The sequence below is a fragment of the Rosa rugosa genome, chromosome 2 (genome assembly GCF_958449725.1).
Source record: "Rosa rugosa chromosome 2, drRosRugo1.1, whole genome shotgun sequence".
Classification (NCBI taxonomy): domain Eukaryota; kingdom Viridiplantae; phylum Streptophyta; class Magnoliopsida; order Rosales; family Rosaceae; genus Rosa; species Rosa rugosa.
The window spans coordinates 48402603-48418647 of record NC_084821.1 but is presented as its reverse complement, the minus strand read 5'-3'; the positions used below and the strand labels follow the sequence as shown (position 1 = coordinate 48418647).

The window sequence follows — 16045 nt, the reverse complement described above, 5'->3', positions numbered from 1 at the left end:
GATGGAGTAAAAAGAGGGAAGTAATGATGAGCTATTAAAGAGAATAGAGTAGAAAAATATGGCTAAGGGAGAAGAGAGGAGCAGCTAGCTCTCTTCATTGTGCATGGGAAGCATGAAAATGAAGAGTGTTGGAAGTGAAAGTGTGCAAGGGATGCGTATTATCCAAAAGATAATATGATGGATTAATCTTGCCATAATCTTGTAAGATTCTTCTAGGACTTTCCTTGATAATCTCAGCATTATAAACCTTCCTAAAATGCACAACAAAACCGTCCAAAAAGGATTCTCGACCAAGTTACCCTTATTTGACTAGGATTCGTTTTCTGCTTCTGAAGCTTCCTTCTTGGACTAGGCTTGACTTGCTATTACCATGTTTCTGGATGGTTCTCGACTTATCCATGATCTATGACATCACATATTTAAGAATGATCAATAACCTTCTAGAAAAACTCCAAGTAAGTCGCCGGAAGAGATCTCCCAAAAAGCTTCGTGAAAAGCTGACAGTTTCTGCCTTATCAGAAAGCCTATTTTGCACTTGATTTACTGTTGCCATGTTGATCATTCTGACCAGTTATTTGGCTCATGTTTAAGTACATCATCATATCTTTAAGTAATACTAGCCCTTTCTATAAAGGTGTAGTTGGAAGATTGCAAGAAACACTCTCCAAAAATGTTCCCAAAAAGCTGATTCTGAAACTGCAGATTTCTGCTTTGCAACAACTGTTTTGCATAACGATTTCAGTGGACTTCCCTTGTAATTTTCGGCCAAGAAGTGATCAGACTTAGTCCTTTGCATCAGTACTTCATGATCCATGGCTTAATTTCTCTATTCAAACTCCTATTTTTCTGGGATTGCTTCACGAAGTACTTGTGCAGCCAAAAGTGGTGGTGCGTGAAAAATTCACCGGAATTTCACTTTTTCTCCTCTTGTCAAGATTTTCTACAAAACATGGAATTAGATTAGTCAACACTAAATTGGACTTTTAGAACAAGTATTTTCATGTTTTAGGGCACAAATATATATGTGAATTATATATGATCCAACAATCATCGTTTCTTTGACCAAAAGAAAATTGAATCCGAATACTAGCTAATGCAAAACAATGGTAGCCGCTTGACTTCTTACGGTAACTCCAAAATAAATATGACCAGGTGAGTACAGAGATGTCGGTGGAGCAAATCTCGCTTAAGTACCACTTACCTCAAAACCTTCCTAGCTAGACATCACACTTACTTTGGATGAGCCTAGTTGAAGAAAAATTAAACCATTGGCATTTACTACAAATAATATATGGCAAGTGCATATTACATCTTTTGGAAAAATAAAGACATTATTCAAAATCGCCAGTCTCTTGATCTTGGCCTGACTTGAAGTCTTCAACCCTTAGTTCGCGATCACCTTCTTGATCTTCTTGTTCCACATAGTGAGCTTCTCTTGCTTCACAACATGCTTTGTAGGCGATGGCAATACTCTCACGAGCTCTAAAAATGTGTACCCAATGATCGGATGCTCCACATCGAGAACATGCATCTCTATGCTCAAGCTCCCTTGATTGAGGCGCTTTAAAAGCGTTATTAGGATGGCTCGTAATGTTGGTGGCGCCACCAACATGGCCAGAGGCGTTGCTCCCTCTTTATTTCCAAGTTGACCTCTTCAGTTCCGTGTCCGCCAATTTTGGTGGTTACCTTCCTCATTAGAGCGAGAATATGGACCAGAACGTCCAGAATTGTCCCTAAATTTAGGGTTTCACTCTTGGCTCCCTCCCTTAGGGGCGCGACTGTAATTGGACTCTGTTTCCACGGGTCTCGAATTACAGTTCTTCATAAGGATGTTGTCATGCTTTTCAGCGACATTCATAGCTCAAATGAGCTCATGAAACCTTGGCAATAACATCAATTCGATAGTTCTTAGCAACCATCAAAGCATAGACGGTGAAGGTAGAGAAAGTCCTCTCAATCAACATCGCATCTGTGAAATCTTTTCCATATAATTCCATTAAGGATTTAATGCGAAGTGTTTCCGAGTTATAGTCCAGAACTGACTTGAAATCACAGAAGTGGATATCATGCCATCTCACTTCTAGGTCAGGAAGCAGGGAGTCACAGACGTTGCCAAAACGTTCTTCGAGTGAGATTCACGGCCTTCTAGGGTCTTCTTTCATATACTTGTACTAGAGCGAATCATCCATATGACGAGTCATAGGATGACGACTTTTGCCTTATTTGCTTCCAAGGCAGCTTTATTTCCTTCTGAAGCTTGAGCTTGCTCAACAGTTAGCACGTCTTGACTAGACTCAAGAATCATATCCAGGATTCCTTGGGCCTTGAAATGCTAGCGGACATCACAAACCCACTTGTGATATCTAGAGCCAGTTGTCCCCAATGAAGCAAAATCCAGTTTGTTCAGGTTACTCATCCTGAAAAAGAACAAGAAAATAGGTTAGTTTCGGAGCAAAAAGCTACCACGAAAACAAAAGAAATTTCTGTACATAATCGCTCCAAAGAAATTAGGAATTTCTTAGCGTAATTGCTCCCAAGAAATTCAATTCCAAGAGATCGTGGATTAGATCGAAACAATAATGTAAATGGTCGATCATAAATTCTCTAAAAACTCTAAGTTTGGAGATCTCAATAAACTCTAAGTTTGGAGATAGCACGAACCCCCACAGTTTGGTTTTCACCCACTTTACGATCACATATTTTGATCTTAACCGTTCAGTTTTTAGGTCCTAATGAATAGATCACCTCTGCAAAATTTCAGCCAATTTGGTGATCGTTAAGGCATCCAAAACTGCAAATTACAACAATGTACACGAACGGTTCTGGTTCGACAGATTCGGTTCGTTCGTGTAAATTGCAGTTTTGGATGCCTTAACGATCACCAAATTGGCTAAAATTTTGCAGATATGAGCTATACATTAGGACCTAAAAACTGAACAGTTAAGATCAAAATATGTGATCGTAAAGTGGGTGAAAACCGAAAATCTGTACCGAAATTTCGGTACGGACGTCCGCACCTGAGAAAAATCCTATATATATATATATGTGTGTGTGTGTGTGTGGAGGATCTAGAGAGGACCTCCTTAAACTTGAAAAGTGAGGATATTTTTATTTTTAGCTTGTAGTTTAATAATCTAAATCATTCATCCTCTGGTTACATACGTATATGAATCCTACAAAAAATTAGCCAAATCGAAAAATGTTTAACCATTTGATTACCACAATATTCATTTTAATTTTATCTAATGGACCACATTTGTTTATACAATTTTGAATGACCAAATGACTATAGATTTGGTTGATTTTTTGTAGACGCAATTCTTGCATAGGAGTCTAAGGATTCAACGGTTGAGATCATTAAATTAGGTCACGTACTAGTCTAAAATAGTGAAAATCCTCAAATTCTTAAAGTAAGGAGGTTCTCTCTAGAATGGGTATATATATATATATATATATATATATATATATATATTGGAAATTCTTCTATGTACTGATAGTGCAAGTGATCCAGTACCTATTAAATGATCTCAACCCTTGATTTTTAAAGTTTACATTACCAAAAAATCAAATTGATGTTATCTAGCCATCTATTCATATTTATGCAAGTGCATATCGGTGCTCTGAATCCTCCCTTATGTGTGTGTGTGAGTGTGTGTTGATTGAAATGAGTCTAATGAGAATCTTGTTCTTATGTTTTTTGTCTTTTCTTTATTGTCACAAAATTTCATGGTAAATTTCATATTTTTCACATTTTCTTGCACTGAGTTTTACTTACATGTAGCCACTACATTTATAGACTTCAAATATGTAAGCCAAATAAAGACAAAATAATTAGAGAATTATTATAACGCACTTTTTAGGAAACATTATAGAGATTAGAGATTTAAATCTCACTAACAATAAGGATAGGTGGGGGTAGGGATGAAGGGAAAAAAAAAAAAAAAAATTGAGGTGTATAGCAATCTCCAATAGGTATAACCTAAAAGACCATACAAGGTTTCTATCAAGTAATATAATGAATTTTTGATGTGAAAATTAACTATGTAGTAAATTAGGAACAGAAAGAAGTAATGTCCAATGTACTCATTTCCAATATAATAAATATTTCAATTGCATAATAGAATGCAATTCCTTTCTTTATATAGAGTAACTAAATAATAGATGACAAATAAGGAAAATGAAAGAAAATCAACATAATAATTCATACCAGCCCTTTGAATCCCAGCCGGCGAGATTTGCCAGTTTCGTTAAAGCAGCTCTCCATCTTTTTACTTTTTGTGGGTCATCCTTGTACTTTATCTCATGGTCTGCAAAGGCTTGTGCAAAACTTCCTGTTTGATGTCGTACATCGGAGGGATCAACACCGTAGAATATTGGCAGCACTGTTTTTTCTACTACATTATTCTTCTTCGCGCCTTCGAGAAGCTCCGAGAGGTCATCCAATTCCCTCTCCGACCGTGCCAAACTTTGAGTGACAACATATATACGAGTGTCCGAACAGGTTCCATACATCTTTTCTAACATTTTCAATCGTCCCCGGTTGAACTGGATACGTGGACTTGTGCGATACCCACGCCTATTCGTAGACATCTCAACACTCAGAAGGAGTTCACATAGAAGATCTTGATGAAGCTCGGAAAGTGAAAATGCTCTTTGTCGTCCCCGTGCCCTTCCCCGAAATTCCCTTCTGCGATTCAGCAATTTGAACACTCCTTCCCATGGGTCGTCCCAGATGAGCCATGGGTCGCCCCATAGTTCGACCCATGGGTGGACCCATGGAACGTCCAAGCTTAAGCTTGCTCTTGCTTTATATCGCATTGCAAGCCTGCCGGGCCGAAATCTGAACGCTTCGTTATCCAATGGGACTTTGGAGCTTAGGGATGGAATATCGTACGGCTTATATCGAAATACAAGCAATTCGTCCTGTAGCCACCCCTCTTGGGCACTCCTGATTGCACCCAATAAGTCCATATCACTGGCTACAAGCAATTCGTCCTGTAGGTGGCCGGAATCGCCGAAACTCAGCACAGAAAAATAATTTCAGATGATTTGCTGCAAAAGCTACATGTTAATATATATAGGCAAATGCCAACATCACCGCATGGTTCCAATTTCTCTCAATTGATTACAAAATTCTTTTACTTATGTATTTACATAATTAGGTCAGACGAAGCTTCCTAGATGCCTAATTAATTAACTAAACTAATTTTAGTGCAAAAGCATGTAACCAATCCTCTCAATTGTTTAGAAAATTCTTTTATTTATTTTTTCAGTCAAAATTATGTAAGACGTAGCTTCCTAGATGCTTAATTAATTAATCAATCAAATAACTAAACTAACTTTTGTGCAGAAGCAACCAAGAGCAGGTATGAATCTATGGAAAACGTGTACCGGTGGAAGACTAAATGTTGGTTTCGGGGTTGCTGAACTGGTAGGGAATTTCAAAGTGGTCGTCTCGAGGTCTGAATTTAGAGTCGGTTCCAATTTAGGTTGTGGTCTGATTCCTAGATCAGGTCGATCCCCATCTGTATCCTTGTTGTTTGATGTATATATCCAAAGGTTGTGAATTCTTGCCAATTTCTTGGCATTTGTAATTTGTCTAGTTCGTTTGATGAATGGATAACCCCTGTTTTGTGATGATCGTTTTATATCTTCAAAATTTGTTCTCGATCATAGTATATTTGAAGTGCACTTAAACGTATAAATGGCTGAAATTTATAATCTCCTCTATCATTCACATTACAGTCATAAGATTCAATGGAAACAACAAAGAAAATTACTCGATTTCCACTTCGGTAAAGAAAGTTTGATAAGCCTAATGGAGAAGGATGACTTCTATGAAACTCTAATTGCATAAAAGGCCTTCACCCATCCAAGGATAGCACAGGGTTTACAGTCCTGGAGGATAATAACTAGTTTCAGAACATCACTAAAAAATATGGAAAAGCGAGAAAAGTTACAGAATGGTGAATATTGTATTATTTTTAATTAACACTTGATTTTTTATTAAAAAAAAAAAAAAAGCAGTATAACTGGGGGAACATTATGAATGTAATGAAGGTTCAATACTCAAAAAGAGGCTGTTTACCTAGTCTGTTTTCGGACTTGTTTCCATATCCCTTGGGATACTGTTCCTATTAGAAGCAGGTGATATCATAACTCAATTACAGAGCAGTAGCTTCTTTGTTTGGTAAATACTTAAAAATCAAAGTACAACTTTCCTTTTTGAAGAGTAAATCAAAGTATAACTGGAAATTATAGCAAGGTATGTTGTAACGGGGGGCGAATGCTCCAAAAGAAGCTTTTTACCTGGTCTGTTTTCAGATTTATTTCTTCAGGTGTTGAACCTATTAGAATTAATGGCACACTTATCACAACTCAATTACAGAGTAGTAGTTCACTTGTTTGGTAAAAACTTATAATCAAAGTATAACTGGAAATCATAGAAACAAATTATTGTAATAAAGGTCGAGTAATCAAAAAAAAAAAAAAAAACAGAGACTGTTTACCTGGTCTGTTTTCAGACTTGTTTCTACAGGCGTTGGACCTGTTTCCATATCCTTTGGAGATTGTCCCTATTATTAGCAATGATATCTCTCATCACAATGGTAACAACTCAGAAAGTGTAACTGAAACTAAAGAAACATATGATTGTAGTGATGGTCAAGTACTCGAAAAGAAGTTATTTACCTGGTCTGATTTATGACTTGTTTCTACAGGCATTGGACTTGTCTCCATATCCTTTGGAGGTTGTTCCTATTAGAAGCAATATATCACATATCACAGAGTAGTAGCTCGCTTGTTTAGTAAAAGCATAAAATTGAAATATAATTATACAAATGAAATTATAGAGAAACATATGATTGCTACGAAGGTAAAGTAGTCGTAAAGAAGCTACTTACCTGGTCTGTTTTCAGACTTGTATCTACAGGCGTTGGACCTGTTTCAAAGTCCCTTAGAGATTGTTCCTATTAGAAGCAATGATGTCACATATCAAACTCGAGTACAGAGTGGTAGCTCACTTGTTTCATAAAAACCTAGAATCAAGTATAACTAGAAATCATAGAAACGTATGAATGTAATAAAGGTTGAGTAATCAAAAAAAAAAAAAAACAATTTACCTGGTTCGTTTTCTGATTTGTTTCTATAGGCATTGGACTTGTTTCCATAACCATCGGATATTGTTCCTATTTGAAGCAATGATAGAACATGTCACAACTCTATCACAGAGTAGTAGCTGCTTGTTTAGTAAAAGCTTAAATTTGAAATATAAGTGAAAATTATAGAAACATATGATTGGAATGAAGGTCAAGTAGTCGAAAAGACGCTATTTACCTGGTCTGGTTTCAGAGTTGTATCTACACGCGTTGGACCTGTTTCAATGTCCCTTGGAGATTGTTCCTATTAGAAGCAATGATGTCACATATCAAACTCAAGTACAGAGTAGTAGCTCACCTGCTTGGTGAAAACTTGAAATCAAAGTATAACTGGAAATCATAGAAACTTATGACTGTAATAAAGGTCGAATAATAAAAACATAAAAAAAAAAAAAAAAAAAAATAGACCATTTTTTTTTTCTATTTACCTGGTTTGTTTTCTGATTTGTTTCTATAGGCATTGGATTTGTTACCACATCCATTGGAGATTGTTCCTATTTGAAGCAATGATATTACATGTCACGACTCTAGTACAGAATAGTAGCTCGCTTGTTTAATAAAAGCTTAAATTGAAATATAAATGAAAATTATAGAAACCTATGATTGCAATGAAGGTCAAGTAGTCGATAAGAAGCTGTTTACCTGGTCTGCTTTCAGACTTGTATCTACAGGTGTTGGACCTGTTTCAATGTCCCTTGGAGATTGTTCCTATTAGAAGCAATGACGTCACATATCAAACTCAACTACAGAGAAGTAGCTCACTAGTTTAATAAAAGCTTAGAATCAAAGTATAACTTGAAATTGTAAAAACATATAATTGTAATTAAGTCCTTAAATAAAGCTATCTACCTTGTCTGTTTTAGACTTGTTTCTATAGGTGTTGGAGTAATTAACTGAAGGTTGTTGCTTTTGAACTAAGGATCAATAAAGTTAATTAACTGAATGGCCAAAATGATTGTTCACCCTCAAAAATGAATTTAACAATTGGCTTAAAAACAGATATAACTGAGGACTTTTCAGAATCCAGAAAAATGAATACTGACAACAATTATGAAAAGTAAAAGCAACTGCAGCACCAACAAATATGGTTGAGAACATTGAAAATCAAACAACTCCCAATGTATGATATCAACACCTCTTCTCAGAAAAAAAAAAAAAAAAAGGAAGCATATGACAACAAAACGAAGTGATCATGATCATCTTTATTGTGCTTGTAAAAGTTAAAAGTTTATGTTCTGTACCGCTGAAACTCACCTCTGCATATTTCTTCGGTATCACAAGAAATCCTGTACTGTGATTAGTATCACTTACGGTTGATGACTTCTCAAACAGAGGTATAAGATCAGAGTTTAAGCTTAGATTGGTCAAGGAAACCTCAAAGTATATAGTATATAGAACCAACTTTTGCATTGCAGTAAGCGGAGCTTATTACCGAAACTGAAATGAACTTGGAAAATAGAATAGGCAAAATAACTTCTAAGATATAACTAATGTTAGAACATGATGACTTTCCGGAGATTAATGGATACTTTCCGGAGACTTTTTGGAGTTGCTCAGCCCTTGTCATCTTCGGCAGATTGTCAGGGTGTAAATGGTTTCCTGTGGAGGCATCCACTTGAGGTGTTTCACTGCCTACTTTGAATTCACAAGCTGTATCTCCTTTAGATGCATCCGTATTGGATTCTTCTCCAATCTGAGGTGCTGGAGCTTGTAAAGATTCAGGAAAAAGGGACTCGACAACTTTCTTAGTAGGATCAGATGAAACTGTTGGGTCCGTCTTGTACTTGGCAACTGCAATTGCAGAGAACTGGCTTTGGTCAGTGGTCAGTCCCTCATTCAGTCATATTACAATATTTTCTTACCAGTACAACAGCACAGAAGAACCATCCTATGTTTGGTTAAGGAAACAAATATGGAAGATAAACTATTGTGTAGAATTTTTTCATTACTTATTTAATTGTTTTGATTCCAAGTGATAAGAGAGAAAATAAAAAATTCAGACTTGAAGAAGCCAATGGATAAGTTCGGTAAAATCTTCAGAACAAAACAAGCAGCTTGTAACCAATGTTCCTTCATTTCATTTATTGTCTAACTTTCCTTGTCTAATTCCTGAGAGATTTCTACTCAAGCGTATGACCCAAGCACATAAACACTGACTGCTGTATTTATATGCAAATGAGGAATCTTCCAAAAAAAAATCTGATAATCTAGAAAGACGTGTTTATATTTTGAGCCACCCAAGGACTGGACGGCCTGAGGGAGCTCAAATTTACCGTGTTAGATATACATAATTGTATACTTTCTCTCTGAAATGAGACTTCCAAATCAAAAGTAGCTCAGTTTTTTTATATAGCCACACATCAGCATCAGCTATGGGCAGATATGAATGTTGGGCCCTCAAGCATCCAAGCAAACTATTTTCCAACAAAGGAATACCCACAAAAGCATAGACTAGACACTACAGCAGGCATCCACATATACTAAATCTCAAAAGGTATATACACTATATAAACAATTCACCATCATCACTGACCTATTTCTTGCAGCATTCTGGTCATTCGACCTGAAGCAATAGATTGATCAACTTCTAGTAAGCATTTTGTGCAACCTACACCTCCGAAATCCAGTGGTGCATACTTGTGGCGTGACATAATGCACCCACAATGGAGTGGCTGCATAAGGAAACCAATTATTAGTTTCTTTCAAAAAAATATTGATGATAGAATGAAAGACACAGAGTTTTGTGTTCTTATCTGAATCAACCTAATAGAATTTGTATTGATTCACAAACAGATGTCCGAAACAAAATGAAAAAAATAAAATTATACTAAAAACAAAAAGAAGACTTACCTTCCCACAAACAGCACAGTCTCTCCAGCCTTCCGCTTCCATGTGAAAAGTTTCACAAAATATACCATTCACATAAGCAAAACTAAATTTGCAAAGGATATAGTCAGATACCATTTACCAAAAACTATGAGGAATAAATGGATAATTTATCACCTTTGCACTTTCAAACTTCATCGTATTGAAAATTAAAACCACACTACAGTAATTAAAAAAGTTTACACTCGAGACCTAGCATTTATGTCTCAAGAAGATCAAAGGGGAAAATTGCTATGCATTAGATACTTTCTTAAGTATGGCCTCACATAACAAGGAATTGCGTTGGATGGGCTAGAGGTACAGTTTGGGAACTTCTTTACCAATGATCGACCTATGTCCCTTCTAAGGTAAGATATTTCTTTGACTACAGTTTCATGCAAGCAATTAATTAGCACCAATTTGAGCTAAGGATTTCTGTTAGAATTAACTTCCTTGTGCGGATTCAAGACAGTAGGTCCCAATTATTGCTAAGATTGCAAGGGCTAAGTATAAGAGAATAAAAACCCAAGGATAAACCAAATTTGAACTTTAATCATCAGTTACTTTTTTTCAATGCTCAGAGCTGTTTAACACAATGACATTGTGACCGATATACTAGTCCCAATATGAAAGCTCGGCACTTAAATAAAATCAACCATAAGACTGAAAACCCTATGTCACAGCATACAAGTGCTCGGGAGCATATCACAATTTTCTTAACAGAACATGCTGAGAATTGGAAAATAAAAAGAACGGTAAAATCAAATTATTCAAACCAAGTTAAGCATGCTGTATTTATTTAAACTTCTCTATGGCAACATTTAATACAAATAATAGGTTTCCTACTTTAATCATACTCCCTTTTTTCCTATGTACATATAACACATTAAACTGCTTAAAGTTCACTGGACCTGTCAACTACTAAATGTCATGAAGTTGGTTCCATGCAAGCAACTCGTACGCTATTGCAATTTGGTTGAGGAAGTGATTTGAATTAACTTGCTCTTATATTGCAGGACCCTACAAAGATACTTATCACTCTCGAGGCACGTAGATTTAGTCAATACACTTCGGGGTCTTCTTTACCCAGAAAGAGTGTGAGAAATATCTTGGCAAATACATCTTTTATCAACAACTAACATTCCCAAGAATGGTTCATGAAGTACGAGGTCAAAAACAAAGTGCTATGAGCAAGTTCTAGGGAGTTCTCCTGTAAGGAATTCACCTGTATGGTGTCCCAGAGATTCGTCTCAAAAATCCAAAATATACCCTGCGCCTGCAAGGTAAACTGAGAATGTGTCTTCAGATTTAATTCATTCTTGTGAGACCAAGAACCTTGTCCCAATTGCTTTTATGCTTAATTTTTTTGGGTTAAGAATATTCTAAAAGATGGTGAAAGACCAAAGAGGTATCTCAACAATGTTTCTGTTCCACGAAACACAAGTTATGTATTTCAACCCATTAAATCCTTATGAAGAGCGAGCGGTTGCTGCACTTAATTGTGCCTTCCAGATAGTTACCTAAGTTCTTTACCATTCTCTTAAATCTCTTTCATATATCATGCAGATTCCAAGTTATACATAAAAGGGGAAGGGGTGGTCCTCAAATCAATTATTTACAGAGGCATTGTTGTTGAAGTCTTAGACGGAGAAGACCTTTATACTTGGAGAGATCTACCATCAAATTATTTTGACCTTTCCCAATGAAACATCTTACAGAACTTCTAGAGAGGGCATTTACTTTCAAGACAACTCAAACCATGTGGGTTGGTTTCTCCTTTGGATTGATTTGTGGTGATGATCACAAGACAAAACACAGTTGATTTTAGATAGTAGGTCATCTTCATGTAATCATGATCTTATTATACCAGTAATCTTGTACTTTGAAAAGGTAAAACTGTCTTCAAATCACCTTACTTGGCTTTACTAGTGTAGATCAGAAAAGAAAAGATTTACATAATACCACTAGGTGGCTCTGTGTTGTTAGTCATTACTAGTGAGTCATGCATCTCACCTTAAATTTGTTTAACACGAACTCACGGAATGTTGGAGAACTAAGATATACTGTAATTTACGGGATTTATCAAAGCAACAAATTAAGAAAAGCACACATTATTTTGAATGTTTTGCAGAAAGTCATTCCATAATCTTCTACCTAACTCAAATATTCACATATAAGATTGTTTAGGTTGCACAGAGAGGAACCAACTCTTTTGTTGAATCACTGGATTGCTTTCGGGAAAAAAGCCCTCTGCTCCATTGAAAATAAGAAAAAGAAACTTCTAAGGCACCCTCTAAGCCATGGCCCTTTGGATAGAAACAGAAGCCCCCTTGCATGTAGACCGTATGGTATTTAGCCTTGAGGCTGCAGCCTCTTAACTAACTTGTAAAAGCCTCGAAGCAGTTGTACATAGAGTAGGATTTATAAAGAAATACACTTATCTCGAGACAAATAGACTTAATCAAGGGCTCTTTCTTTATCTACAGTTCTAGACCATTACATGATAGTGGAAGCACCTATCCCTGTTATGACTCGATCTCTTCATTTTTATACTAAATAGGTGAAGTTGTAACTAGAATCTACATATTTTGACTCTCTACATTTTATACACCAATCTCAACTAGAAATCTTAACGGATTGCACTCCGTTTTCAGTCCCTCCATTAAAACCAATAGCATAAATTACCACAAAAAGATGAACAACTGTACCAATTTAAATCCAAAAGACAATGTGACAAATCAACTGGAGCATCCAATCATTATCAACCCAAAACCACACACAGAAACACACCATCAATTCAATCAAAAAAAAAAAAAAAACATTTACATACAGCAACACAATCCTTTAAAGCAAAAACGAAAACAAAAAAAACCAATTCATTTCAATCAAAACAGACCAATATCATCACAAAATTAAAAACGTAAAAAAGAAAACTGGGCTGACCCGCATTTCTTGCAGAGCTGGGCCATAGACCCATCCTTGAGCTCCCAGCCATTAACGAACTGATCACTCTCGGCCTTGCAGGAAAAGCACGAAGCTTTGGCAGCCATTGAAGCCCAGAAGCAAAGACAGTGACGGAGGCAGAGAGTATAAATGCGTGTGGGTCAAAGCCATTTCGAACTTTCCTAATTTGCGATGGCTCACGAATTGGGAATTAGGGTTTTTGGGGGGTTGGTGAATCGAATTGGATTTGAACTGGGTTGACGTGGAATGAATGTGGGGGGATGAATCTGATGGGCGAGTTTGAAAAAGTAGGAGAATTTTGATGGTTTCTGAGGCTCAGGAAGAACCAAAAGTGCGTCAGGTTCGTCATTTTCAGGTGCTTGAAAAACAGGGATAACAACCTGCCTTTTATAAGTTTTGAATATATAATTTCAAAATTTAATCATATAACATATACAAAAACCCAAAATCAAAAATCAAAACAAAAAATTTACCAATTACATGAAGAGAGGTTTGGTTCAATTTATGGTAGAAATCGAGGGGCAAAACATTTCAGAATCCCTACAAGATAAGAACAATTACGATAAGACTTGAGATTGGCTCAGGTGGGATGCCGTTCAAAATTTATTTCAGATTTAAATCTAAACTTTATATTTAAAAATTAGTTTGGTAATAAAAAAGAGCGCATACCCGAAAGGCGAGATCTTTGCTTCAATTTATGGGAGAAATCGAAGGGCAAAACATTTCTACGCTCCTCAACAGCTTCAACGAGGATGGTTTGGGTGACTCAACTTTGGTCTTTCGACTTGGCAGTATTTATATCAGCCAAGGCGATATATTATCTTTATTACATTTATATTGAAATATCTTTTACATCTAAAGGTAGGTGGATATTAACTGGTTAGAGCTGTATTCCATTAGAATCTACAAGCGAGATGATATGTGTTGGCATAAAAAATAATGAAATTACCAAATAGGTCAATTTTTTTCAAAACATTTGCCCATTTAGACAAGTCTTTATTGTCAAATAGTAAATTATAATATGACAATGAGTATTACACACCCATAAAAATTTTTAAAATGTATTTTTTTTTTTTTGTGGTGCTATTCACACACAATTTTTCTCTATTCACACACCCCATTTATTTTTCTATTATTTTAATTCAATTTTCTTTTAAAAATTATCCTAACTACCCTCCCTTATAATTATGTTTCTTTTTCTTTTTCCTATTTGGCAAGTCAATTATCCTCAAATCCTAAACCCTTATTTTCTCGCAGACACATAGGACTTCAAAACTCTTTTCGATTCCCTCTTTTCTTTTTCATCAAAAACTTCTCTAGCATAGTCATTCTATCTCTCTAATATGATGCTTTGAAGTTTAATCATGGTAGAACAAGAAACTTTAGACCTATCTTTTGAGAAAATTTTAATTTGATTTGCAATGGAGACATGGAAAAAAAAATATGAGTTCAATGATCATTCGAGCCCCTTTGAGTCCATTATTCCTGGAAAAATTCTAATTGAAATTATTTGGTGTATTTGAATCCATTGAGCAACTATAGAACTTTACAACAGCCTAATAATGATGGCCTTATGATTATAAACATGATTTGTTCTACTATATTATGCTAGTAGAACATAATTTTGTCTCCACACGAAGATTGCAACTCATTGCATTCAATATTATGTAGACCATCTCCAAATTTTGTGTACATCATCAGCTGCAGTGTGGAAGCTTGTGGCTGAAGTGGATAAAACGCTGATTCCATATTTTTTTATTTTTTATTTAAGGATGATGCACCTGGATTAAGGAGTCATAAACAAACAAGCATTGAGTTTGGTACTTTGCAAAGTATGAGGACAAACTTTACAATTTGGATTCAGTTGGGTGAAGGTGATTACCTGGGAAACATATTCTTTGTCTAATAATACAGGTCATTCCACTTAGTAAACGTATTATTTTTCCTTCATTTATAGGTTAAAAAAAATTGATTTATTGTATAATGATGTTTGATTCATGATTGAATTGCCTAATAGAAAAAAAGAAAAAATAGATTTACAAGGGAGGGTAGTCAGGGTAATTTATAAAAAAGATTGAATTAAAGTAATAGAAAATTAGAATGGGTGTGTGAATAGAGAAAAATGGTGTGTGAATAGCACCACCCTTTTTTTTTGGATCAAAAAGGGGGCTTCAATCCATTAAAATAATTAATAGAAAATTACTCATAAGTGTCACTTTGAAACTTTAATTAGCCATAAGGCCATCTAAATTTTCTTGTATATATAAGGCACTTCCATCTTCAAATTATTTTGTCTATGACAATTGTGCCCTTCCACAATTTCTGACCACTCAAATAATATCTCTCTCTGGTTTCAAAAACAAAAAAAAAAAGATTAATTTCAGTTTACCCCCCTGAGGTTTGGGGGTGTCATCATTTCACCCCCCAAACTCTCAATTTCACTTTTTTACCCCCTGAACTTTCCAATTTCAATCAGCCGTGTCCAATTTCTCCTAGTCCGTCCAAATTGGACGTTAACTTTGACCTTTGAGGGCTAAAATGGTCATTTCAAGACCAAAAAACTAAAAAATAAAATTAATAAATAAATTCGTTTTTTTTTCTTCTGTTTTTTGGTTTTTTTTTTTTTTTTTTTTAATTTTGTCTTCAACCTATACACCACAAGTTATAATAGGTTTATAAAAACAAAAAAATACTCTAGGTGGTTGAAAGCCGCTTGCTGGTCTACGATATTTGTGATATATCTCCGATAAAGTGAAGAATTTTAGGATATATCCCCAATAAAGTGAAGAAATATCTGTAAAAAATAATTTTACACTTTATCTGTAAATAAATATCTGTATATCCCCAATAAAGTGAAGAAATATCTGTGTAAAATCATTTTTGGTCTACGATCTTTGTGATATATCTCTAATAAAGTGAGAAAGTGAAGAAATATCTGTATATCCCCAATAAAGTGAAGAAATATATGTGTAAAATTATTTTTGGTCTACGATATTTGTGATATATCTCTAATAAAGTGAAGAATTTTATGATATATCCCCAATAAAGTGAAGAAATAT

General features: G+C 35.3%; 1 protein-coding gene across 13 annotated transcripts in view; it reads right to left on the bottom strand.

Moving 5' to 3' along the window:
- The window catches only part of LOC133734878 (B3 domain-containing transcription repressor VAL2-like), a 30729-nt gene extending 16946 nt beyond the window's left edge, over positions 1 to 13783 (bottom strand). Inside the window, exons 1-15 of one of the 13 annotated variants that reach the window (XR_009858633.1) lie at positions 12966 to 13370; positions 10008 to 10089; positions 9691 to 9829; positions 8687 to 8948; positions 8412 to 8511; positions 7800 to 7865; positions 7586 to 7651; positions 7336 to 7401; positions 7122 to 7187; positions 6903 to 6968; positions 6691 to 6756; positions 6510 to 6575; positions 6310 to 6347; positions 6089 to 6134; positions 5688 to 5898 (exon numbers count right to left, since the gene is read on the bottom strand). Coding sequence is in view for 11 of the 13 variants with exons in the window: in XM_062162503.1 (XP_062018487.1) it covers positions 5836 to 5898; positions 6510 to 6575; positions 6691 to 6756; positions 6903 to 6968; positions 7122 to 7187; positions 7336 to 7401; positions 7586 to 7651; positions 7800 to 7865; positions 8412 to 8511; positions 8687 to 8948; positions 9691 to 9829; positions 10008 to 10089; positions 12966 to 13072 (1215 nt within the window). In the remaining 2 variants the exon portion in view is untranslated. The other 12 variants (XM_062162508.1, XR_009858632.1, XM_062162507.1 and 9 more) reach the window with 12 other exon arrangements.
- Between the last annotated feature and the right edge of the window lie 2262 nt (positions 13784 to 16045).